Source organism: Anastrepha obliqua, chromosome 1, assembly GCF_027943255.1.
Source record: "Anastrepha obliqua isolate idAnaObli1 chromosome 1, idAnaObli1_1.0, whole genome shotgun sequence".
Taxonomy (NCBI): domain Eukaryota; kingdom Metazoa; phylum Arthropoda; class Insecta; order Diptera; family Tephritidae; genus Anastrepha; species Anastrepha obliqua.
The window spans coordinates 115,454,202-115,481,930 of NC_072892.1; the positions used below are offsets into that span (position 1 = coordinate 115,454,202).

At 35.6% G+C, this 27,729-nt stretch overlaps 2 protein-coding genes across 3 annotated transcripts; both read left to right on the forward strand.

The window, feature by feature from the left end:
• The first annotated feature begins 3,388 nt into the window (after positions 1-3,388).
• On the forward strand, positions 3,389-13,727 carry LOC129236784 (neuropeptide F-like). Its single transcript, XM_054871008.1, has 4 exons — positions 3,389-3,462; positions 5,641-5,821; positions 6,879-6,942; positions 13,575-13,727. The coding sequence occupies exons 2-4, from the start codon at positions 5,643-5,645 to the stop codon at positions 13,725-13,727; spliced, it is 396 nt and encodes a 131-aa protein (XP_054726983.1). The 5' UTR covers positions 3,389-3,462; positions 5,641-5,642.
• Positions 13,728-15,983: 2,256 nt separating this feature from the next.
• On the forward strand, positions 15,984-27,726 carry LOC129235764 (neuropeptide F-like). 2 transcript variants are annotated; one of them, XM_054869794.1, is made up of 5 exons: positions 15,988-16,059; positions 20,164-20,209; positions 20,284-20,461; positions 27,305-27,368; positions 27,498-27,726. In XM_054869794.1, the coding sequence occupies exons 3-5, from the start codon at positions 20,286-20,288 to the stop codon at positions 27,537-27,539; spliced, it is 282 nt and encodes a 93-aa protein (XP_054725769.1). In that variant the 5' UTR covers positions 15,988-16,059; positions 20,164-20,209; positions 20,284-20,285; the 3' UTR covers positions 27,540-27,726. The 2 variants fall into 2 exon arrangements, with proteins under 2 accessions (XP_054725767.1, XP_054725769.1); XM_054869792.1 differs by lacking the exon at positions 20,164-20,209 and having other exon boundaries at positions 15,984-16,059.
• Positions 27,727-27,729: the final 3 nt, after the last annotated feature.

A 27,729-nucleotide genomic window follows, 5' to 3' on the forward strand; every position in this document is an offset into this window, starting at 1 on the left:
CAAAAATGGTGATATTTTTAAATTGGGGAACATCAGGATTCGTTTTAGAGGTATGGTTCCTTCCATTTTTAAATCGACCCGCCCTAATATATATATATATTAGAAGCCGAGGACAACATAAATAATTATCAAACTGTCCGAATATCAATGAAGTGCTGGAATTTCATTATACAAAGAAATTAGAAAAATTTTAATTAAATAAAAAGAACATTATGAAGTTGCCTTATTGCACGAGTTACCAGGTGAGCTTAGTTTTATGTGCTGGCAGAATGATGAGTTCAAAAGGTTTGGGTGCGAGAGGTCAATTTAGGATTTTTTTTATTCCCTGTAGCGAAAAGTAATTATTTTTATTTTGAATACTCTTCGGAGGATTTAGTAAGATTTATAGGTATTCAGATTTTAATTTTAATTTTATTATAATTATGATTATTAATTTTTTATTGTTTATGTTATTACCATCTCTATTATTATTATTATTTTAAATTATTATTTGTATCACAAAGTAAAAAAGACTTTTTTGTTATATATTTGTTGCGGAGTCACTTGGACGGTCCAAAATTTGTATTGTAAATGTCCTTAAGCCCAAAAAATCCACAGAACGACTTGGTGGTAAAAAAGGATTTTCACTACTCATAATTTGCCAAGCGAAATCCTTTTAAGTCACCATGGACCATTGCAGCTGAGTATCCACGAGACTATACGACGTTGACTGTACAACATAAACCTATCAGGTAAAATAGATCTTAAAGTTCCTCTCTTGAAACTAGCAAATTTAAGGAAGTCATGCTGTGGACCCGATGATATGGAAGAAATGGTATAACATACTTTGAAGCGATGAAATTAAAATAAATGTATTTGGATATTGGGCGAAATGTCAGACGTCCTAAAGGACAAGAGTTCTCACCGGGAAGAACAGTGAACCACAGTGGCGTCGACATAATGATTCGGGAATGCTTCTCTTGATATGGAGTAATTCCTATTCACCTCATAACCAATAAAGTAGACAAATTTACTTATAAAGATACAACCACTTCGGTGGCTTTTTATGCAATGATTATCTAAGTTTGTTTTTAAAAAATGACTTTACTATTAATGGTTTTTACAAAACCGGAAATCCTTATTTTTCTTTTTGCTTTTAGAAAGTTCTTGGTGGACCACAACTTAATTCAAAAAATGAAGAAACATGCAGTTATCGTCACTAAATATGCAAATCACATCGATATTCGTTGGAAATTGGAAGCATCAGGTGGTGATGTAAAATCTGTTGCAAAAAGCAAAAAATTTCTGACACTGTCCGATTTACAGAATTTATTCAACAAGCGCAAGTGATCATTATCGATGAACCTTCAAATCTTATCCGTCGAGCTGTACATGAAGATCTTCGTCCTTCTTATGTGCAGAAGACAGTTTATTTCGGAGTAAATACGAGAACTGCGAGTTATCTGATATAAACGCCTTCTGAACAAAATTAAACACCCTGAACCGCCTGAGATATAATGTTTTTTTTTCTAACAAAATAGGTTTTCACCAATGCCAAAAGACCAAATGACCAGAATTATAAATGGCTCTATTCCTCTTCTACAGAGGTTCCTGTTGTCACGCACACAGAGTTTCCAGCTGTTAAGGTATTGGGAACTGTGAGCAACAGGGGACATGTCATGACATCATTCTTCTTTATTCAAGAATTTCGAGTGAATTCCGCTGAATACATCCAGGTTCTAGAGACAGTAGTGAAACTTTGAATTGCTACACATCTTTCCCATACATCTCGACAGCCCATACATCTTTCAGCAAGACTCTGATCCTTCACACAAAGCTGAAAATTTTCACGACCACAGAACGCCAAACTTTTGGACGTCTAACTCCTCAGACCTTAATTCCCTGGATTACTACGTATGGCGCGAGGTTGAGTGTGAAACCAATAATCATCCATCAACCACAAAACCATTTCTTCTCTGAAGGCTGCAATTAATACCGTTATCCGGAGCCCGATCGAGGAGGTAATTGCAACTAATGGAAATTTTATTGAATGATTTTATAGATATGTAATAAGTTAATATAACTAATAATTTCGTAAAGTTTTATTAAATTTTGTTCAAAATAAAAGCTATTTAGTTTAACTCTCAAGTTGTCCTCAAATACCGTATGCACCCTATACTGGAAAATTTGTATTATTAGATTTTCCCCGTTATTCTTTAGTCATATTAAAAAATACAACCATTTTTCAATAGCGACTTTCTCCTTCCACTCATCGTTTAGGTTCTTCCTAAGATTTTGAGTACATAACTTCATCGCATTCGCCGTAGCCATATGAGTTAGTACGTGACTACCATTCGGTAGTGCATTGGTTCGAATCTGAAGCACCAAATGATAGAAAAAGTGGTTTTGCCCCTCGTCAGGCAATAGCAAAAAAAGAATTTTAGTGGCTCCCACTCCGCAGACAGCGCTAAAAGCCAGGAACTAAGATATTCATCGGCTCCATCGTATTGTTTTTCAAGTAACTTCTGCCTCAGGTTAAAATTTGTTAACCGTTTTTTTGGCAGTGTGAAAATTGAAAAATTTTTACAAATCTTCAGTACGACAAACTCAATGCCAATTGACAATATATCTGTGGCTGTAAAACGATTTTACGAAGGAAATGCCCATGACACCCTATACAAAAGATCGTTTAGTTTGTAGGCAGCATTATTAAAAGTACGCCTCTGCTTTCTTTCGAAATTTGTATTGGTATTATACGTACCGAAAACAATGAGGTTATGAAAAGGAATGCATTAATTTGTTAATGATTCTATACAAAAGAAAGCGAACTCCCTGAATTTTGGTGGTAGACCTAGGAGGTATAGCACTGCAAGAATTTCGTATGAATAGTAGGAATTTATAAACTTTGTTTGTCTTCTTGACTTTCGACTAGCTTTCCCCAACTCCAGGGCAATGTGCTTCGTGGAAGATGAAATGTACTTATCCATAAATCTGCCCTTGCTGTTATGAGTTGCATAAGCTACTATATGGCTTCCTCATTCCAGCTGTTGCAGCAATTAAAAAATATGAGACACAGAAGAAAGTTAATAAAAGAATAATTATATTGCAAACCCGAAAAACCACACATATAACACCGAAAAATAAACTCAAATTGACTCTTGTACTTTTTGGTTATCAACTTCTACACAACCTGGTGGGTGTATTGGCGGCAAGGATTTGTTATAATTTCACGAATTCAATGCGAAAATTATGCGAAAATTCTGCAGCTTTGCCCCCACCAATGTACGAGTATTTGCACTATGGCTTTCGTCATCTTCATAGTTATTTATATGTCATTCTTCAACGTGGGCGCGCATGAATATAAAAGCGGTATAGACGCTACAAATATCGTTAGTGTTGCAAGGTGCGGTACAGTGTACATTCAACAAACGACAATCGGAAATTTTGGTGCAATAAATTTATTAGTTAGCTACATTTACAGAAGTATTTAAAATAATCTGCTAAATATTTTAATCTTATGTGCTTCAATACAAATATTTTCTAAACAATTACTTAAATAATTATTTGAACTAACTTATCAGCAAACGCTTTAAAAAAAAATAAATATACAAGGTGGCGCAAAATTTTTGTTTTTGAATAACTTAAAACTATTAAATACAAAAAAATGATTGACGTGCCACGTCATTAGAAAAATTATACATTTTCCAATAGGGTGATTAATTGTGTACCACCTTTTATATGTAGAATGGAAAAGTTAGGTTACTTAGTGCTACCTGGTCTGTAAAAGGATCTCACTTAAGCCCCTAGATTTCATTGTGTAGCCAGTGCTGTGTATCTGGAGTCGAAGATATCATTTCAATTATTTCTTAATGCACGTCTTCGCGAGTTAGAAAAAGCCGTTCATCCTTTTGTCAGCAATATCCTTCAAGGATGAAAAATATGTTCATCCTAGGCACATTTGTGGAGTCCTACAAAGAGTTAGGGGCACTTTGAAACACCTACTTTGCCACTGCCCAGCTCATTTGCTTCGTTGCTTGTGTTACACGCAAATAAATTAAAAATAAAAAATCAACTAATTTTCTTAAAAATGTTCCACTATTAAATAAGAATTTTTTGAAAAATGTTTAATGCAGTTTGATACCTAGTGATATAGTATATCATCAAATGTACTAATAGAAAGTTGATCGAGATTAATGAGGGCCGAGTTCTGTCCTTCAAATCCTCATACATGAGGAGCCATGGAAACGCTGTATTTTTTTCATTTTTTTATTTAATGTACAATAAGTTTTCTCCATTCATTATTTCCCAAGTAATAGCCATTTAATTTTTAATAGTTAATTTCTATTAAATTCACTTACGATTTTTGCAATACCAGATGTTTTCAAAGCAAGAGAGATAACTTGAACAGATTTTTGTTAACATTGCCGATTTGCTGACTACAGAACTGTTCGTATTTTTATGTAAAGTGGACGATCTAAAAGCTTGATGTTTTCAGTTTGCTTTTCATCATTTATTGCTTCCCAATCAGGGCAGTGTTTGCTTCTATATTCCAGAAAATATATATTTATGCTAAAAAGTAATATATTTGTATAGTTACGGTTCTAACTGCGCCTGAAAGTACTTCGTAAAAAATGTTAACATTAGTGGTATAGCTATTACTGTTAACATAACATTTTCTGTTAGACGAGACAATGTTAGTCAACTCAATGCTATGTAAGAGAGTTTACTAAATTTGATATAATAGTAGTTTCATGGGATTTTCAGCATTTAAATGCAAAATTTGAATAGAGTTAATTTTACGCTTACACTTTGGGTACATTTGACCTACCAGATCGTCATGTCCGCAATTGGCCAAAGAAACGCCTTATGTTCTGGTACGTGATTGAAATGGAGTCAATATTAAACATGTTAATTCTTTTTTATTTGAAAGTAATTTTTATCAGTTGCAACAGAGCAAATAAATTGATTATTGTGATGAACCTTATTTGGGGTATACAGCCCAATAGTGACAGAAATCGGGTATATATTTTACCCAAAAGAAAGCGACTGTTTTGAAGAAAGTAGTGATTTTGGTCAATGGGATGGAGAACTTTTTAATAATACTTTTTCAAAAATGTCTCTCTCTTGCATCAAAATAATTAATAATTTGCCTTGTGTTATAAATTGGATTTATTTATTTTGCCCTCAAAATTCTCAATGTGTACCCAAAGGGTTAAAGCTTGGAGGATATTGTTTGGGGTAAAATAAATCTATTATTTTCTCGGTAGATGGCTATATGTATTGATCAAACAGTTTAAAGTTTATTCTCGTTGTCAAAGTGATATTTCACACTAAAAAAATTCTCTTGCTATTTTTAGTTTGTTCTATTCAATTGTGAGTTACAGGGTGTTAACAATGGAAGTGAAAAAAGAGAAAACTCGGTACATTTTACAGTTTTTCTTAGATAAAGACAAAAATGCAAGCCCGGCCGTTGAAATTGCGAATGGTGTTTTATCACAAAAATAATCGAAGTTGATTTGCGCAAAAATTTTACGCATAACATAATAGATTTTCCCCAAACTAATATAAGATTTATTCTTTACTTGATTATTAACATGTAAATAATTATAACACATAAATATATATTTTTTTTACTAACAAATATTTTGACTGGTTTTAAAGAAATGTCAGCCATGATGCGTTACAGTTTCCTCATAGTTATTGCTTTGGCTCTTCTGACCGCGCAAAATGCGTTAGCCAACAATTCTCGTTCGCCACGCAATAATGACATCAGCAATATGGCGGATGCGCTCAAATATCTGCAGGACCTGGACACGTACTATGGAGATAGAGCACGAGCCAGGTAAGAAGCACTCATAATGAATTATGTACATAAAGATGTTAAAACTTAAAATTTAACCCCAGCGTTGCCAATTCGAAGCTATTCTTATTGCCTTTAAAACTTCTTACACAGTAATCAAAATGGTTTTTCGATTCACAGAAAGATATGGTTACTACTATTGTGTGATCATTTGGTTGATTCTGAGTACATATATGACGCCTATCTCTGCCTTAAGTACTACAGTCGGATCTCGAAGTCGAAAATTATGGCTGCTAACAAGTTTATGAAAATAATTAATAATATTAATCTTTTAAAAAATAATGATCTTTCACAAGTTAACCGGATTTCTTAATATAATATCTCGCCCAATTAGATTGGAATATATTTACGAGAACCTTTGAATGAGCTTTCTCTAAAGCCAAATATTTTTTAGCCTAACCAACTTGTGGCCCTATGTGCATCACTTATTCCGATAAGCGCAGTTCTTGGCACTTAACTCCTTAACTTCTTCTTCTAAGATATTGAATTTCATTATGAAAATAACATACTCGTAGAGCCAATAAGCTATGCTTATACTTTGACAGTTCTTACCAATGACGACTGAACCAAAACTGCTCCTCTTGTAGCATTTTTATGATCTTTTCATTAGTCTTTGTAGAGTTTTTAACGCCACCAGGAAATAGAGCCATTAGAAGGCAACTGGATACTAGTAAACTTACTTATTACTTTACTTCTCCATAAATACAAAATCTTTCGTGCATTCAGAGAAAATACATAACGCCAACAAAATAAGATAGAAAAATCAACTCGAACTATACACCTCTTTGAATGGGCCACAATAGTATTCCAAAATTGAATGGGTACGCACTTTTTTAGTTCAATCTTATATGGTTTTTGTTGTAGTATGAATTATATTTTTGTAAAAAAATAAAAAAAGTAACTAATCAACACTTTCCTATATATTCCGCTGCTGTAATTGTGAACACACATTAAGGCCATGTGTGTGCCATGGCGTATAATCAACACAACATTTCTTAAGCGAACTGTTTTATTTCTTGTTCTTGTCTTTCAACTACAGGTTCGGCAAGCGTTCACCATTGTTACAGCTTTTACAGCAGCACTCATTGGAAAATACAGAGCAGGTATATATTTTGAAAATTAACTATAATTTTACAGCGAACTTTTGTCTAAAATTTCATATATATTTCTCCTACGTATGAACTTGCTTTCGCTTGCACTAACCAGGCACACCCCATTGAATATAAGGTGATGGGTGAAGTCTTTTAAATTATTGTATGATGGCCAAATTAAGTGTAGTAATAGGAACACTACTACATGCATATATATTGAATAAGGCTAAAATGTTAGACACAAATATGACCTGGATATCAAGGAAGAAATATCGAATGCAATGATTGCGCGGTGAACAAAGTCGCATCGGTGGTCACAACACTAATAATTTTTAAAACTTATGGAGCAAAGTTTATTATTGTATTAATTACTCTTATGAACTAGATATGTAATAAATATATTCGAATCAGTATTTTGTTATTTTATTATTAAAAGTGATGAACTGTGAAAATTCATGTAAGTACATAAAGGCTAGTCCATCTAGCGTTTATAGCATAATTTAATTCGCCTATGAACAACGCAAGAAGAAGTTTTTTTAATTTAAACAGTAAACTATGACAGGAAACACGATTTTATTCAAATGATTCCTATGGCTGGCTTTACCGTATCCCCTTCTTTTAGTCCAAAGTTTTAATACACTTTCGTGAATTTTAGTTTTTAAGTTTCAACTCTTGAACCGTCTCTCGTTGATTGGCCAAACATAGTCTAATATCAGCCATTCCATATTAAACTTATGGTCTTCTGTATCGCTCAAATTTTGAACATTGTCTAAATTCAAACTCAACTGACGAAAATGGGCTTAAAAATGTTAAACTTTTCACAGATGTTAAATTCGATCATATTTTTTAGTCTGGTAGTGTATTATCAGTTTAGTTAAAAAAATACATGGAACATGGAAGGGAATTTTAAAAATTGAAAAGTAGAGCTTTTTAAAAAATAATTTTATGTAAAAAGTTTTCATAAGATAGTCAAATTTTTATTGTCCTACTAATAACCTTTACAACGATAACCCATTTGTTGTTATAGGATGTTAACAATGGAAGTCAATAAACAGAAAATTCGGCACATTTTACAGTTTTTTTTTTTGATAAAGGCCAAAATGCAAACCAGGCCGATACTGTAACGTTTAATTACGTGCAATTTTGGCTTCGTCGATTCCGTTCAGGAATTTTTGATTCCAAAGATTCGATAAAATCACAGAAATAGGCGAAGTTGGCCAGCATCTAAGTAGTTATAGCATCGCCAAGGAGTTAAAGATCGACTATACAACAGTTTCAAACCATTTGCGCAAAAATTTTACACAAAAACACTGAATTTCTTTTTCCCCAAGCTAATATTATATATGTATATTTTGAAAGCCGTTTTTTCTTTTCGCAAAGCTAGAAAACAAAATTTTCGAAAATTAACAGAAATTGAAATTCTGGTTATGATTTCTAGAGCGGCTTCTCATTGTCCTAAGTAAAAAAAATTAAATTAAATGAATTTTAAAATCCTTTACAATCTAATATACTATACATGCCCACATAACCTCCAAATCAAAAAACGAGAGCACCCTACTGCTGTTAATCCACACAGAATACAGCGCAAAGCAAGAGTGCACATATACCAGTTAGTTTTAATATTAATACTCATTCTAAAGTTAATTAGTGTTCGTTTTTTTCGCCGTTTTTAAACTTATCCTGCGAGGCTTATTAGCGCATCATATTTGGATTGGTCGTTTATTTTTCGCTTATTTCTGATCATTGTATTTTCAGACAGGTTAAGAAAAGCTAGAAGTCTTAATGGGATCGGTCACTAATGAACCAGCAGTAGGTGAATGAATCGTACGGCCGTTATGAAAGAAAATTTGTTTTCAGATATTATAAATAAAGCTTATCTGTTTCAGTTTGAAGTTCAGTTGCGCCCGCTGAGCTTTTAATAACTGCGAATAACTAAAATTATTCAGTATAAGTTAAAGTAAATAAAGTAAAAAAGATGTATTCCCGTGATATAACTTTATATCATTCTAGAAGAGGTAACAAAAGGGCTGAAGAATGGCCTTTCATTGTGACAACGCAAAGCCGCAGATTAGTTGATCCATGTTGATAAATGAGTGTAAATGCGTATATTGTCAAAGTATTCACCAAAAGTTGGAAAATTGGAAACAGTGGGTCTAGCAAGCTAGGAGACTAAGCTATGTGTATATATAAGTATATATATTTGGCAGTTACACCCTTTTGGGATGATGTTACTTGTGGTGTGCGTCTTGGTGTTGCTCCACAAATGAGATTAAGCTATATTAGTAGAAAATTATGAGGCAGTATCATCCTTTCCTTCCACAAATTTTAGTTTGAAAAATTTGGCAAATAAATTTCTATATATCATTTGAAGTTTGCCATGATTTTTTATTTAGATTTAGACTAGAGTTAGAGCTTAACTCTGTATTATGGGTATACTTATTACACCGCGCAAAAAAAAATAAACTTTTTTGTTATCCCGAAAGAAGAATTTTACAGATGCATACTCTGTTTTTCGTTTTATTAGCAATATATTTTTTTAAGGACGAAATATACAAAAAATTAATATGGATATCAAACGAAGGAGAATTTATTATTTTTTATTTCTTATCATCTAGATAAATATAGTTTTTTTATAGTACCAATTGCGTACACTAAGTTCACTATTTTGGCGTTTTTATAAAACAGCAACAACGAAATGAACAGTGAACAAAAATTCCTTTTGATAGCTGGGTACCATGCATTCTTTTTTTTTTATATGAATGCCCGAATAGGAGATAAAAACAAAGAAATATCGAAAAAAATTCAATACCACTATGCGCTATTTATGGACCCAGCGCAATAGCAAGACAGTAGATTTGGTAGACATGTCGTCGAAAATGTTTAAAAAGTCATGGAAATGGTAGCGTCGGGCCAGCATCTGAACGCTTCTCCTATTGCCTATTGGTGCATGACTGGTATTCGGTAGTGCCCAGGCTCGAATCTCCGTGCCTGAAACACCAAATGAAAGGAGAAGTTTTTTCTTCGATCACCTCTCGGCAGGCAGTATATTTTTGTCAAAAGCTCCTCATAAAACACACTTGTCGGTCAGAGCCATAGGAAGTTGAGCAATATGAAAGATGTGATGTTCCATCAAAACAGCGCCAAGCCTCACACATCTTGAACGTTGCGGCAGAAGCCCCTACACCTTGAGTGGGAAATTCAATCATATCCGATGTGAAGCCCGGTTTAGTCGCTAAACGATTTTCACCTTTTCAATCATTGGTCTCAAATGCACATTGCGTCTTCATCTTTTTAACCAAATCTTGACCCTGTTCAATCACGAAATTATAATATTGCTCTCAAAATCGAGATACCCTAGATCAGAAAGTACCGGGAATGTTTAAATAAAACAAAACAGAGTTAAATTTCGGGCAAATTCATTTTATCTCCTTCAAAATATGGCCCGTCTGAAGCAACAAACATGTGCCAACGTTTAAGGCAGTCCTCTATGCACGCCTGGTAGGCCGACGAAGGGATGGCCTTCAGCTCCTTCGTCGCATTCTCTTTCATCTCCTCTATCGACTGAAATCTCCTTCCACGAAGTGGTAACTTCAACTTAGGAAGAAGAAGAAGTCACACGGGGTCATATCAGATGAATACGATGCTTGCACGATGGTATTTACTTGGTGTTTGGTCAAATAATCCAGCATAATTTGGGCTTGATGCTATGGCGCGTTATCATTATGCAAAATCCAAGAATTGTTTGCCAATATTTCTGGCGGTTTCCGACGTAGAGCATCTCTCAAATTCTTCCAAACGCTTCAACCGTCTTGGCAATCGAAGGAAACAGTCAACATCACCTCCGCGGTATTTTTTGATCATAGGGTAAGTTATCGAAAATTTTACCACATTTGATTTGAATGTTATTAAAACCTCTGAAATTATTATAACGGTACCACATATTGAAAAATGTTGACTCTTTAAATATTTATTTAATAATTTCAAGTATTTTTTTTTTTAATATAGTTGATTTTACAACAAAAACTAAAATAGTCCAAGTCTCAAACTTTGTGCAAAATTTATAAAAATTCCAAATTTTTTTATCAAACTTAAAACAAAAAACACTAAAAAAATTGTGTATGCAGTTTTATAGTCCATTAAATTTTAGTGCAAGTTTGAAGACACTAAAGATTTTTGTTAATTTTTGGTGATGATTTTTCGCATTTTCAAAACATGTCATGCATTCGTTATATGAAAGAAATGCGTAACACCTGCAAATGAAAAAATTATCAGAAATCAACGAGTTTTGAGCTGTTCCAAACTAGCATTTATTAAACTTAATGGAGGCCGCCGTAGCCGAATGGGTTGGTGCGTGATTACCATTCGGAATTCACAGAGAGGTCGTTGGTTCGAATCTCGGTGAAAGCAAAATTAATAAAAACATTTTTCTAATAGCGGTCGCCCCTCGGCAGGCAATGGCAAACCTCCGAGTGTATTTCTGGCATGAAAACGCTCCTCATAAAAATATCTGCCGTTCGGAGTCGGCTTGAAACTGTAGGTCCCTCCATTTGTGGAACAACATCAAGACGCACACCACAAATAGGAGGAGGAGCTCGGCCAAACACCTAACAGAAGTGTACGCGCCACTTATTTATTATTTATTTAATGGAGGCTGAAACACTGAGAGAATTAATTATCTTAAAATAAATCACTTATTAATATTCATGCTTAAAACTTTTTTGAAATAAAAGAACGTGGCTCCTTTAATAAGCGCCGTGAAACGTACAGCCTCTTGAAATCAATTTAAATCAACCAGACAAAAAGTTTTCATTTAAATTAGTTATTCCGCATTGCACTTACTTAATTTTAAGGAACAAATAGAAAAATGAAAGTTTTCAGTGAAAAAGAAAAAAAATAAACTTTTTTTATAAACAAATTGATCAAAACAATATTTTTAGTGATAATTTATATAAAATTTGAAGTACATGAAAAGGCCAATATAGTAAAGAATATCCCTGTAAAATTTTAAGTTGATACCTTGATTACATTTAGAGTTGTTTTTGGCAGCCTGGAATAAAACGCGATTAAAGTTTTTCTTATTCATCTTTCGCTGGCTTTATAGCGAATTTTTAGACTTTTTATTTGGCTTAAAAGATTGAAAAAGTTGTACAAAATTTGTGGTATTTGTTATGGAATGAACGATATTTTTATAAAAAATAAAGAATGAAAATAAATAGCGCAAACTTTTCAACATGTGGTGACTTTACAATAACAATTTCCTTGTACTGTGTGCTGTCCACAGTCATCGCTACTCTATTCTTGAAAAGCTCAAGGAAGCAGTCACGCATCCGAATACACTAGGAGCTAAAGGAATACATATATTACAATAACTTCGCGGTGTATGTGGATTTCGAAATAAAGCGAAAAAGGCTCAGAACTTAAAGAAATAGTGGTTTAACTCATAAACATAATCTCATAATCTTTAACAGTACTCCGAGATTTCTTGCTTACTGATGCCCATCACCACTATCAGAAAAACATTTTCTATCACTGTGGTGTTAATCTTTCTAGGAACGACCTCTACGGCCTACTACTTACATATATATTCAAGTATACAACACACAACAAAAACAACAATTAAAAATAAATCTGCCATAACCAAACCATTGGGGCACGATTATCAAAGTACTCCAAATTCCGTTTGATATCTAAAATAATGGATTCAGGGGATTCCGTTTGATATCTAAAATAATTGCTAGTGACGCATTAGGCATTCATGAATTTCTAGTCAGTTAATCAACATCCAACTAATTGATATCGTTGAAGTGTCAGTATACGCTTTTAGGCGCTTATCAATATATCCCTGAAAGTCCAAATCGGTTCCACTAGTTATCAGTGAAGGCATCAAATTATTTTGATACTGATTTCATAGTAAACCAATCAAAATGATATTTCACGGATATTAGCGACTTCAAATGAATTTCAATCGTGAAGCATTACACCAGGAATGAAATTGAACAAGTAAAGTGCTCAAATTCAAAAGTAATTTTATTATCACTAATAGTTGGCCTAAGCGAGACGGAATGGCACTTCAGATCTAATACCACACGCACAGATTTAATACCCTCTCATTTGAGGGGGCTGTTTGATAAACTCGAACTGGGTATAAATTCATAATCCTCTAAGCACCAAAAGTAATCATCCTCCTGATAAGTTATTGGGTTTATAATGAAATAGCACAGTTACTAATCAGCCTACCATACCATCTACATCATCATGGCATCCATACAGGGCCCTTCAAGTGCGAGATTCTTTTTTAGCAAAGTATTTTGACTATTCTGACAAATGCTAAATTGAAAATGTTCAATTTACTAAATTGAGTTCGGTAACGCTCAAAAATCATATAAAAATAATTTAAGCACTAAAGCTAAAAAATAATATTCTCACACGAAGCTCATTTTCATACATAAACCAGTAAAATTGCCATTTTTTGGGCATTGTGAAATCCACGACAGCATTAATATTTCGCTCGCATGGCATTCTGGAGATGTTATTGAGTCAGATTTTTTCAATAAGGCAGCTGAAAATGCACAGGTCTGAAGAATAAGGGGGTTGTGAATCGAGTTGGAACTCTATTTCCATAAATTTTCCGACCACAACTGCAGCATCGTGAGCTGGCGCATTGTCGTGATGAAAGCGGAAAATCACCCGACTTCCTCGATTCAAACGAATGCCAAACACAAAGAAATACACCGATCTGGTGTTTGTTTTTCCAAGATATACTACTAACTAAACATAGCCTTGATACGGGCCAATAATACCATCTCTCTGACTTTGAACGGCCTTTTCAAACAACCCGCATATTGACAAGGTTTTTTTCAGATTTTTAAAGGTATTGAATATATACATATATAATACATATAAATATGTGCAATTATTAATAAAATTCTTGATGAAGCAATTTTTACCAGGAAAATTAAGAAGAGAATTATAATTTGAAGGTACCGTAAAGAAACAGGAAGTCAATATATGGATTTTGAGTCGAACACGCCTTCAAGCGGTGTACTTTTTTCGATCTGTGCGATTGGTTTTCGATCAGTTTTTTGACAGGACTAATGCAGAGCTCACACAACCAAAGACATACGGAATTTATTGCAATAGAAACTCCCATTAGGAATAACTTTGTGAATTTCTGCAGGAGTTTCGGTACTAAGATCGTCCGATTTAACATCTTTGAACTAATTTCCAGGGCTCGTTACTATTACTCGTATATGAAATGTCCATACAAATATTTTCAAATTGATATTTTCCCGTTTTTACCAAAAAATCTAAGAATATTAAAATTTTTTTAGTTTAAAATTAAATTCTTATTTCATTTATTGTTTTTACTTATTTTATAATGGAGAATCGAGAATCGAACTTGCCACAAAATGAAGCATGCAACAGGGAACTTGCCACAAAATTTGTCATAAAACTGTGATCTTGCAATAGACTACAATAATTAAATTTTTTGTCACACGTTATTTTCGGTCACCTCGTAGATGGATTTTATATGAATAAACAAGAAAGATAACATTCAGCAAAAGGCGCCGAGATAGAATCGCAATTATAGACTTAATATTCTTCACTCCTCGAAAATTTGAACAGAAGAATGAGTACTAGTAAGCAATCGCGGCGGCTGACGTAGCCGAATGGATTCGGTGCGAGACTACCATTAGATAGTGGCCAGGACCGAGCTCCAGGCCACGAGCTATTTTTCAAATAGCAGTTGCCACCGAGCAGTACCTGGTAGGTTCCTTCATTTGTGGAAAAACATAAAATACACCCAATCAAGGGTGTAAGCGCCAATTAATTTTCCTTTATTATATCCCGCTGTACGTATTTGAACATAACTCGAAAAGTTATGGGAGTCCTATTTGGAACGTTGAAGGTACTATTGAGCCGCAATCTACCCTATTAATACAAAAAATTAGAAACAAATTTTTGGAAGCGAGTGTTTTTCAAGAAATATTTTTGCCAAAAAATTTTAATAAAAAATTTAGTGTTTCAAAAAATTTTTTAAGTATATTTTATCCTAAAAGTTACAAATGTATTTAAAAAAATTTTAAATAAAAAAAAAACGAAAGTATTTCACTTTAAAAACTCTATGTCATCGATTTCAATATTGAATAAATAAATTAAAATTAATAAACTGTTTCCAAATTTTGTCAGTTCTGCCTGCAAATAATCATGTGATCATTTACGTCAATGCTCAAATATTTGTATCACTTCACATGGAATCACTCATATGGTATGTCAATGAATAGATAACGAATTCTCATTCGAAATATATAAAGCAGCTCGAACCTGAAAGACCCTTTACTACAATACTTATTACATATAAACTGTTACAAAAGTTGGCCAAATTGTTCATTATTTTATTTGTTAACAAATTTGCATATAAACTGTAGTGTACTGGGACATCAGCGCTAATAGAGATAAAAAGCAAATAGAAATCCAAGCAAATAAACAACAGTTACCAATTCTAATTAACAAACTGTCAGTTGTCGTCTCTGTCAATGTCGATATCACAAATACACACACACATACACGTGCGTAAGAAAAAAAATATTTCGTTCGAAAGCATTTATTAAAAAACAAAATTATTCATTCCAAGTATGAATGCAACCAGATGTTTAAAACTTTCTTGAGTTGATTAAACAGGCATGTGGCTTCCAGCGTCTTTCATTTGTTTTTAATAAAATATCACAACGAAGTTTATTTGCAATATCACAACATCATTACGTGCACCACGATGAGTTCCAACACCGGCAAGCAGAACATAGGTACCATTTAGCGGTATATTCGCGTTAAGTGTGTGTTTTTTTGGTTACCGTGATTTTTTTTTTTCAACCCTTAAACGACACGGCGTTGTCAGATTTCATAGCTACCGCAATAACCGCTTCCGTTGTCCGATTACCACTGCCGTTGGTATTTTTATCATTGTTGTTGCGTATTAGCCTGAATGCAATCGGATTCGCCATCCGGAAATCGTATAAAAGGAACAGCAATTCGTAGGCATTATCAGTAGTTGAATCGCGTGGCAGTGGTGCACATTTAGTAGTTGACTGAATTTTAAGGAAAGTTAATTTATTTTGGAAAAACTTACAGGTAAATAAAAAGTGTGCTATGTCTGTGAAGCCTTGAGCTAAATAGTTACCAAACAAGTGATTCATAAGTTCTTACCACAAATATTTAAGCTCCTGCATTGCTTTGTTCAGCGGTCTTTTGGTTTTCACTGGAACCATAAGAAGTAATAATGAAAAAAAATCGTTTTCGTTAAATGAATGAATTTAGCTTTTTTTTAATTTTATGGAGTTAAAAAAGTTGTTCTTTTTTAAAACTAAATTTGCCATTCAAAAATTAAAAATAAAAGTAGGTAAAAAATAACTTAAGATTTGTCATGTACTGGAATAAATTGTAAATTTACGAGTTGACGCAAAATTAATCACCTTTCGGCAGATTTATAATTTTTGCAAATGGCTTCGTACATCAGTCATATTTGACACTTGTGAATAAGACAGTTGCAGTGCGGAACTAAATAATTTTCGTTTTGTTAAAACTATAGAACTAATTATTTTGTTTATTTTATTTAGTAAACAAATTATTCTAAAACAAATTTAGATGTCCTCTCCGATCGATTTAGTGTTATACACAAATTCTCTAAAGCTTTTCATGGAGTTTCCCATACAAGTGTAATTAAGAAATTAGCGTACTTCGGCTTTCGCGTCGCATTAAATTTTTTTGTATGTAATATTACCTTCATGCGGCGAGCAACTTAACATTTTTGTAGGGAAATTGCTTTTACCTTTCCAGAATATTCTGTCTGTACCGAGAAGCTCTGCGTTGTCTGGCTTCCCTTCAACGATTTCGAAATAATCTTGGTCCGTGCATGTTTTTTAATTTATAACAATACTCAAATGCGTTTGTGTTGTATATTAACCCTCATGAAAATAGTATAATATATTCTACCTGCTGCCTTTCTAGGTTGCTTTATTTATATTTTCCATGCAAGCGAATGGTGAGTTATCAACAGCTATTTTATGAAATGAAAGATTTGAAAATAAACAGCTTAGCATGCACGCACGGGAGTTACTAAAAACAACAAATTTATGCTTAAGGTCTGTAGGTTTGAGATCCCTTGACGGAAATTTTCAAGCCGACGTCTATCAAAGGAACAAGGACCACATTTCTTGCTCTAAAGCGCTCATAATTACTATCAAAATGAAACCAAAAATGGGTTGTCAGTTTTTTACTATTACAAACTGTGTTCAAATTTATGCAAAACGAGAAACACTCTTAAAAATTTAAATTTTTTTTTTGCTCTTAAGGGCTCATAATCACTATTGAGCTGAAAACAAAAATTGTTTCTAAGGTTTTTCACTTGTCCGTGTGTTTTCACTTCATCCGTGTGTTTTCCTGGTTCAATCATACCTAAAGCAATTCAGCTGATCAAGATTTAATTAAATATAAAAATACTTCAAGAGTTTTGAGAGGTTTATTTTTGTCTGCCAACACATGGTTGATCTTTTTTACAAAACTACTTCAAGCTTGAAATTACTTAAAATTTTTTTTGAAACTCTCACATTACCATACTTAACTGAAAATCACAAAATATTTAAATTTTTTTTTTTTGATCCCTTAATTTTCCCACTAGTGTAAAACTGTGCAATTTGTTTTATACAAATTTCAGCAAATTGTGACTATTTCTAGTAATAACACATTTTAACAAAATGTAACTTTTTTGCAAATAATTTTTTTGCAAATAAAAGCAAAGATCAAATATTGATGTTCATAAAATTATCATTTTGGTAATATTTGAAAAATCTTAGCTCTGAACTTTGGCTTGCTCTTAGCTAAACTGGTATAAGCAATTGAAGCTTGATCTTTACAGTTTAAAATAAATGAAAGATTTAAATGTTTTTCTGCCAGTATACCTAACGTTCATATCTCTCTCCGCTCGTGCTATTCTGTCCGCATGGCGTATACGCAACAAACGCTCTTTTAGTTGAAGTCCCATCTTTCAAATCGTAGGTATGTGGTTGTCATTGGCAATTCTTGGTGGTACTGTTTTATCGCGTCAACTGATGTCCTTTATGGTAGAATTTTTAATTCTTTGCTCTTTGTGTTCTTTATTAATGGCATGTTTTTTTTTCTGATGACTTGGAAATCTAATTGATAATAAAAAAATTATTCTATTCGCAAATGCTTTAAGTTGAGCTTGAAAAAGTTTCACTTGTTTTATTACTACCACTCTGTGATAAAGACTTTTTTTTTAATAAAATTGTTTCCAAGTTTGTACATGCGGTGCAAAACCTACTAGTAGAAAAAACTCCACACATAGAATTTCGCATTGACCCTCAAACACAGTATTTAGGGCCGACAAACGAAATTTTCATAGGTTGAAGCATATACTTAGACATACATTTATATAATACTAGGTGTGTTCAAAAAGTATCGCGAATTTTTAATTTTCGCAGGTTACGTATATTCGAATTTCAATTTTTTTGTGGCGATATGTTGGTACTCATAACTCTCACTCATGCCGACGAGTTCGGCCATTTGGAATGTTCAGTTAATTGTTGACAGCTACTTTGCTTGCACGTGTTTAGGCTCGTCTTCGATTTTTACCTATTCAAAAAGATGGATCAAAGAACCTGTATCAATTTTGTGTGAAAAATGAAATTAAATACGCGGATGCATTCCGAATGTTGACTGTGTCATACAGAGAAGCTACTTTGGGCCAAAGCTCCCTAAGACTTTTTCTTGTTCCCGAAACTGAAGAGGTCAATGAAAGGACGACGCTACTCTTGACTATTGACGAGATAAAGGCGGCATCGAAGGAGGAGCGAACGAGTTAAAAAAAATGATTTTTTGAAGTGCTTCGAAGATTGGAAAAAACGTTTGCACAAGTGCATAATATCTCATGGGGATTACTTTGAAGGGGACAAAATAGATATTAATGAATAAATAAATAATTTTTGAAAAAAACACAAAATTCGCGATACTTTTTGAACACACCTCGTATGCCATTCAAAAAAGATATTGAGCTGCCTATAATGGTATGTTAATATAATTTAAGGAATTCCCGGGCAACATAAGAAAAATAAGGTCGACATTAGAAAAATATGAAATTTTGGTACACATTTTAAATTAAAATTTACTATTTTATTTACGGCCGCCGTAGTCGAGTGGATCGATGAGTGACTACCATTCGGAATTCATAAAGAACGTAGCTTCGAATCTCGATGAAACACCAAAATGAAGAAAAAGTTTATTCTAATAGCGGCCGCCCTCGGCAGGCAATGGCAAACCTCCGAGTGTATTTCCGCCATGAAAAAGCTCTTCATAAGAAATATCTGCCATTCGGAGTCGGCTTGAAACTGTTGGTCCCTTTATTTGTGGAACTAGATCAAGACACACACCACAAATATGTATAATATGTATATATATATAAATGACGACTTTCCTGGTAACCCTGTATAAAGGGCGACTTCTAGGCGATTCCATGTCAAGGTTTGCCATTGCCTGTCGAGAGGCGACCGCTATTAGAAAAAACTGCTTTTGGTATTGAGCTTTTTAAAGTGAAATATCATCGGTTCCATTTTTAGGACAATTAACAATTTTTTTTTTTTGGAAAATGATTATATTAAAAAAAAATCTCTTTGTATTTTATGAATTTCGGAGACTATGCTCAGCAATCTCTGCATATAATGGTACAAAGTTTTTTAAAGTAAAATATCTACGCATCTTTCTAACATTAAATAAAAATGTTTCTTTAATTTATTAGGATAAAATAAAATTAAAAAAAAAAAATTTGTTTTTTGCTTTTTTTTTTGAAAATAATTATATTTGCAAAATTTTTTGGAAAAGTATAATACTTTTTTATAATTTTTGTTACACATCCCTTTCTTTGTTAATTCTTGAGACTATGACCAGTAGTCCCTGCGTGTAATGGGATTCACATAACTTTTTAGGTTATATGCCAATAGTTGCAGCAAATCTGTGCAAAGTACTATTCTGGCGCAGCACTCGCATCAGTACTCGTATATTGCATCCATTTTAAAGTGGATCAAAACTTCCCTAAGTACATAATTTATTTACTTATTTATTTATTTGCATTAAGAATTAGATACACGATATTATTGGTGATAATTTCCAAAAGAATTAAATCACTTGGCATGATTTTTCTCTTCTTCCCTCTTCTTTTTACAGGCTGAAATATAAAATTACTTTGTCAAGTATTTTTTACGTAACAACGGTATTTTGTGCCCCATTTTAGTAATAGCTTTGTGCACCCTCTATGTTCTCATTTTTCTTTTACTCTGCATGCAGATATGTCGTCAATCTTACGCTTCGCTGTCAGTGTCCTTGTTGTGTTGGTACTCTTAACCACCCATACAGCTTTAGCCAATTCTCGACCGCCACGCAACAATGACATCAGCAACATGGCCGATGCACTCAAATATTTACAAGATCTGGACATGTATTATGGCGATCGAGCACGAGCCAGGTAAGTTTAATAAAAAATGTTGCAACAATATATTTATATGTATATCATATTATATCGCTCCTAGCCGCAACATAGGACGGTGTGTCATAGTATACAGTGTATTAAATAACTAAAGCACAATATTTTATTATATTTTTATGAAAATATAGTTTATTCTCCTTTCAAACCTTCTAGAAATTTAAAACAAAATTCAAAAAATTTTCTTTTTCACTTTTTAGTCAGAATTTTGAGGAAATTTTCGAGTATGTGGTTTTATAGCCCATTCAATTTCAATATAATAACTTGAACATTTGAAATTGAAAAACGCGTTGTGTTTGACTTTTTTTTGTTGTTTTTGCTGGCGGTCTTGTACATTTTCTTCATACAACGATTTCTCAACAATTTTTGTATATAGACCCAACACCGTCAACAAACAAATTGTCAAAGATTAATACGACATTCGAGCTACTTCAAGCTTGCACTTCGTCAGACTAAAATTCAATGGTCTATAAAACTCGAAGTTTTACAAATATTTAAATTTTTGATGAAAAATGTGGAATTGTTTTTAATTTGCACAAAGTTTGAGGTTTGGATTCTAAAGTTTTTGTAGGAGAACGAACATTATTTTCATAAAAAGATTAAAAAGGGAAACAATTAATTTTCAGAACTTGGCAATAAGTCCCTGTTCTACAGTGTGGTAAATAACTAAACACATAATATGAGTTCCGGGAAAATATCATCCATTAAAAACATCCATCCATTTGGAAACATTTTTGCTTAATACAATAAATTCATAGAAATAGGAGTGACAGTTTTTCAACAAAAGTTTCTGTTATCTTTACTTGGATCATGCGGCATTTAAAATCTATCTAAAAGCTATTTCGGTAGAAGTCACTTTTGAAGCTGTCGTTTTTTGATATTTGACAAGTAGAAACTACGCCATTAATATAGGGTGGGCCATGTAAAATTTGCTTTTTGAATCGGCTATAAAAAACAAAAATCGATATTTTTTCAAACTTTTTTTTTATTTTGAAGATTGAACATTGTCATTTATAAATGAAAAATAATATCGTTCAAATGACTGCCACGACTGGCTTTACAGTAGGCCATTCGATCAACCCAATTTTTAAGCACATTTTCGATTGTTTGGGCTCCAATTTTAAGAATGGCAACTTCGATTTCGTGTTTTAAAGCATCAATCGTCTCTAGATGGTTCGCATAGCATTTGTCCTTAACGACTCCCCACAAAAAATAGTCCAACGGGCTTAAATCACAGCTCCGAGGCGGCCAATTGATATCGGAATTCAAAAACGGTAGCCAAAAGTTCGAGTGTAACTTTGGCAGTGTGACAAGTTGCACAATCCTGTTGAAACCAAATGTCGTTCATGTCATCCTCTTCAATTTTTGGAAACAAAAACTCGTTGACCATGTCACGTTAACGGTCGCCATTTACTGTAACCGCGGAAGAAGAAGAAAACTCACCACTTTGGAAATAAGTTTTCAATATTTCCCAATTTTGTTCAAGCGTATAGTGTCCCATTTCGTAAATGTCAAACCTTTAAGTAAATTATGAACACATTTGACATGCCATTTGTGTTACCATTCTCAAAAAAATATGTGGTTCAAAAAGCAAACGCTATATGGCCCACCCTTACAATTCACTAAAAAAATGGTGAAAATTTGGCAGAGACGGTTCGTAAAACTCGAACATTTTTGAGTCATCGTGACGCACCTTGTCGGACCGCAATACAGAAATTGATGAAAAAATTCGAGCTGTTGGGACAAGTTAGTGATGTGAGGAATAAAACCCGTGCAGTTCGCTCAAGAACAGCCGAAAATATTGCTGTTGTAGCAGAAAGTGTTGAAGAAACCCCAGGTTTGTCCATTCCTCGTCGTTCTTTGGAATTAGGCATTCCACAAACGTCAATACACCGTATTTTGCATAAAGATTTTGTTCTTAGTGCTTATAAAGTCCAGTTAACACAAGAAGTCAAGCCGGCCGATCATCAACAGCGTCGTGTCTTTGCTCATTGGGTCGTTGAAATACATGAAAATGATCCGGAATTCCATCAAAAATGATCTTGAGTGATGAAGCCCATTTCGACTTCGGTGGCTTCGTCAACAAGTAAAATTGTCGGATCTGGGGCTTAGAAAATCCAAGAGTTATTGTTGAAAAGCCTCTCTATCCTCAACGTGCGACTGTTTGGTGCGGTTTATGATCCGGCGGAGTCATTGGACCTTACTTTTTCGAAAATAGAGTAGGAGCACCAGTTACTGTGAATGGATTGCGCTATCGATATGTGTATATATATATATACATATATTGTATATATATTTTTTTTTAATAACTTTTTTACCAAATAAAACCAAAATTATTATTTTAAGTAATAAAAATCTTTATTTTGACCTTTACGCCCTCTATTACATGTTTGTTTTTTTTGTCGGTACAGACTAGCAAATACAGCACTCAGATACTATTAAGTCCATTATACTACACTCGGTTCCCTTTTTAATTTTTTTTAAATCTACGCGACCTCCGAAAAAATCTGAGTAGATCTTGTGGTGCCAAGGAGCCAAGATGGTCGCTTCTTAACACAACAGTGCCAAAGACCTCAAGCCTGATTCGAGCGAAGGCTGGGCAGACGCACAGAAAGAGATCTGCTGTCTCATCCTCCTTCCACATGCTGGGCAGAGTGCACTGTCTGAGATGCCCACCTTTTCCATGTGCTTTGCTCATAGAAAGTGGTCTATCATCAGTCCAACCAGCAGCCTACAGTTCCTTCTGCTTAGTGACAGTAGGAACTGCGACAGTCGGTCAGACATGACAGGTAACATCAGTTTTGTCCATCAGCAGCCTCTCTCAGCCTACCAAGCTCGCTTGTGGGTTGTAGTTACCCATTTGCTAACCGTGGCTTTGATGGCTGCAGAAGGGAGTGGCAGAACAGGCTACGGGCCAAGGAAGTTAACCTCAGACCCCATTCTGACTAAAGAGTCAGAGATCTCGTTACTTGCGAGACCCCTAAATCTGAGGGTCTGCGCACGGACCTGCCTGCCGACATAGTTCAACTCCGCTACCCTTGAAGTGGTTGAAGGGCTTCCTAAGGCCATGAACGCAGCTTTACTGTTGCTACAGACACATATCAATTTGCCTCTCCATCTATTTTCCACATCAAAGTTCATCGCTTCTTGAACAGCATACTCCTCCGCCTGAAACACAGATGCATGCATTCCATGAGCAAAGTGTAGTTTTGTCGCGCTTGATTCCACATAGAGACCAGAGCCGAAACCGCGCTCGGGTCCTGGAGTCGTGGAAATGCGATTTTCTAAATTTGATCACAGTTTAGCCTCTGGCAGCACCACACTTTATCTCTTGCCAAGTACGACTCTGGATGGCATGGAGTCAAGGGGCATGGCGCGGACCATTTGATCGAAGCCCATGCCTACTCTGTTGTCCAATGCCAGGCAGGGCCATACCAATTTCCACTGTGCTTCAGCCTGTAGATGGCCTTCAAGGCCTCTCCTTGGATAAAAAAATTAAGTGGTGGTAGACTAACCAAAGCACCTTATACCGGGCCTGAAGTAGTCGGAAAAGCTACGGTGCAACAGATGGCCACAGTGCGTTGTAGTCTCAATAAGGTTCTCCTGACTCCCACGACAGAGAGTCTACTCATCCAGACCACTGATGCATAGGTGATAATAGGTCTTATCATAGAGGTGTAGATCCATAGGACCTTGCTAGGAGAGAGACTCCACAATTTCCCAAAAACGTCCTTGCACTGCCAAAAGGCTGTCAGTGCTTTGGATGTTTTTGTTTCAACGTGTGATTTCCCAAGAAGTTTCTCTTCTTCTTAATTTCCGCGATAACCGCTTACGCGATTTTGGCCGAGTTTAACAAAGCGCGCCAGTCGTTTCTATCTCGTGCTAACCGGCGCCAATTGGACACACCAAGTGAAGCCAAGTCCTTCTCCACCTGATCTTTCCAACGCAGAGGAGGCCTTCCTCTTCCTCTGCTACCACCAGCTGGTACCGCATCGAATACTTTCAAAGCCGGAGCGTTTGTGTCCATTCGGACGACATGACCCAGCCAACGAAGCCGCTGGATCTTTATTCGCTGCGCTATGCCTATGTCGTCGTAGAGCTCATACAGCTCATCGTTCCATCGTCTGCGATATTCGCTGTTGCCAACGTGCAAAGGTCCAAAAATCTTACGCAGAATCTTTCTCTCCAACACTCCAAGCGTCGCTTCATCGGATGTTGTCATCGTCCAAGCTTCTGCGCCATACGTTAGGACGGGCATGATGAGAGTCTTGTAGAGTGTTAGTTTTGTTCGTCGAGAGAGGACTTTACTGCTCAATTGCCTACTACGTTGGATTTCAAGGCTGACATTGTTATCGGTGTTAATGCTGGTTCCTAAATAAACGAAGTCTTTTACAACCTCGAAATTATAACTGTCTACAGTGACGTGGGTGCCGATACGCGAGTGCGCCGACTGTTTGTTTGAAGACAGGAGGTACTTCGTTTTGTCCTCGTTCACCACCAAACCCATTCGCTTTGCCTCTTTATCCAGTTTGGAGAAGGCAGAACAAACAGCGCGGTTGTTAAGGCCGATGATATCAATATCATCGGCATACGCCAACAATTGTACGCTATTATAAAATATTGTGCCTGAGCGATTAAGTTCTGCGGCTCGTACGATGCTCTCCAACATCAGGTTAAAGAAGTCACACGACAGCGAGTCACCCTGTCTGAAACCTCGTTTGGTATCAAACGGCTCGGAGAGGTCCTTCCCAATTCTGACGGCGCTGCTGGTGTTGAGCAACGTCATCTTACATAGCCGTATTAGTTTTGCGGGGATACCAAATTCAGACATCGCGGCATACACGTAACTCCTTTCCGTACTGTCGAATGCAGCTTTGAAGTCGACGAAAAGGTGGTGTGTGTCGATTCTCCTTTCATGGGTCTTTTCCAAGATTTGGAGTTTGTGAATATTTGGTCGATGGTAGACTTTCCAGGTCTGAAGCCACACTGATAAGGTCTTCAGCCTTTCACACAATACGCTCGCTAGAACCTTATAGGCGATATTTAGAAGACTAATCCCGCGGTAATTGGCACAAATTGCAGGATCGCCCTTCTTATGGATTGGGCAGAGTACACTTAAATTCCAATCGGCAGGCATGCTTTCATCCGACCATATTCTGCATAGGAGCTGATGTATGCACCTTACCAGCTCCTCGCCGCCATGTTTGAATAGCTCAGCCGGCAGTCCGTCGGCGCCCGCGGCTTTGTTGTTCTTTAGCCGTGCTATTGCTATTCTCACCTCGTCATGGTCGGGTAACGGAACTACAATTCCGTCGTCATCGATTGGGGTATCGGGATCTTCACATTCTCTGTGACATGCGCAGCTGTCACTGTTTAACAGGTTCGAGAAGTGTTCCCTCCATAATTTAAGATTGCTCTGTACGTCAGTCACCAGATCGCCGTCTTTGTTCTTACAGGAAAACGCCCCGGTCTTAAAACCTTCTGTAAGCCGCCGAACTTTCTGGTAAAATTTTCGGGCGTTGTTCCTATTGGCCAGCATCTCAAGCTCCTCGCACTCACGTATTTCGGCCTCTCGTTTCTTCTGTCGGATAATACGTCTCTCTTCCTTTTTCAGCTCTCTGTAGCGATCCCACATGGCTCCCGTTGCGCCCGATCGCAGCGTGGCTCTATAGGCGGCATCTTTTCTTTCGGCGGCAGCATGACATTCCTCGTCGTACCAATTGTTTTTTCGGGCTCGCCGGAATCCGATTTCTTCTTCGGCGGCGGTACGTAGGGAACGAGAAATGTTGCTCCATTGCTCGCGCATGCCGGTGTGTTGGGCAGTGCTCTCCGAGAGCAGGAGTGAGAGTCGAGTGGCGAATCTTCTGGCTGTCTGTTGTGATTGCAGCTTTTCGATGTCGAACATTCTTTGCGTAGGTAGATGTACGTTTTTTGCTGCACAGAGGCGTGTGCGCAGTTTGGCTGCAACAAGGTAATGATCCGAGTCGATGTTGACTCCTCGGATCGTACGTACATCTAATACACTAGAAGCGTGTCTTCCATCTATCACAACACGATCGATCTGGTTTCGTGTTTTTCGATCAGTAGACAGCCAGGTAGCTTGATGTATCTTTTTATGCTGGAATCTGGTGCTGCAGACTACCATGTTTCGGGCCCCGGCGAAGTCGATCAGCCTCTGTCCGTTACCGGATGTTTCGTTGTGTAGGCTGAATTTTCCGACTGTGGGACCAAAAATTCCCTCCTTGCCCACCCTGGCGTTGAAGTCGCCAAGCACGACTTTTATGTCGTGGCGGGGGCAGCGCTCATAGGAACGTTCCAAGCGCTCATAGAAAGAATCCTTGGTCGCATCGTCCTTCTCTTCCGTCGGGGCGTGGGCGCAAATTAGCGAGATGTTAAAAAATCGCGCTTTGATGCGGATTATTGCGAGACGCTCGTCCACCGGAGTGAACGACAGTCCCAAGAAGTTTACTGTTTGTATATTACAGCCCTCTCGTTCACTAGTGCCTAATCTGATTGACGTACGACGCCATTTGCAAAAATTATAAATCTTCCGATAGGGTAATTAATGTTCGCCACCTTATATCTCGTAACAAAACTCCATTTTAAATAAGTAAAGAAAAGCTCTTAATATAGTATATAGAAAGATCACTCTTTTAGCTGAGCTTAATTTTGAATATATACGACAATTTTGAAAGAAAAAATGGAAAATAACACCTTTTAAGTACACAAAATATAAAATAATATATATATATAAAATAATATATTATAGAAGGCTTTTATATACATACATATTTACACAATCGATTCGTTTTGTATCGCTAACAGGTTTGGCAAGCGCGCGCCACTAATACAACTCTTGCATCAACGTTTGCTGGACAATCCAGAAATGGTATAAAATGAATATTTTGACTTTTTAATAATATTACTAAAATCATTTAATTTCTCTTTAATCACACTTTATTCATTTTTTTTTTATAAAATTGAAACAATTTAACTGCCCCTTGATTGCGCCAGCAAGGCACGAGCCTTAGACCATCCATCGGCTGAGGAACCTTTTTAAAGCCCTATGTCAAAAAGGCACTCAATGTGAATTGCACTCAATTGAACAACAACTTCATGATTCACACTGGCGAAGTAAAGGATGTAGCAGCAAACCATTTCAAAATTTATTGAGTAAAATTTATTAAAAAAACTATGGTGTATATTAAATTTAAAAAAAAAATATATATATATATATGTGAGACTAATTT

Coding starts and splice junctions, on each gene's coding strand:
- LOC129235764 (XM_054869792.1), top strand. CDS start 20,286: ATGTCGTCAATCTTACGCTTCGCTGTCAGTGTCCTTGTTGTGTTGGTA. Junction 20,462..27,304: donor GGCGATCGAGCACGAGCCAG/GTAAGTTTAATA, acceptor TATCGCTAACAG/GTTTGGCAAGCGCGCGCCAC. Junction 27,369..27,497: donor TGCTGGACAATCCAGAAATG/GTATAAAATGAA, acceptor TGCGCCAGCAAG/GCACGAGCCTTAGACCATCC.
- LOC129236784 (XM_054871008.1), top strand. CDS start 5,643: ATGTCAGCCATGATGCGTTACAGTTTCCTCATAGTTATTGCTTTGGCT. Junction 5,822..6,878: donor GGAGATAGAGCACGAGCCAG/GTAAGAAGCACT, acceptor TTTCAACTACAG/GTTCGGCAAGCGTTCACCAT. Junction 6,943..13,574: donor CATTGGAAAATACAGAGCAG/GTATATATTTTG, acceptor CCACAACTGCAG/CATCGTGAGCTGGCGCATTG.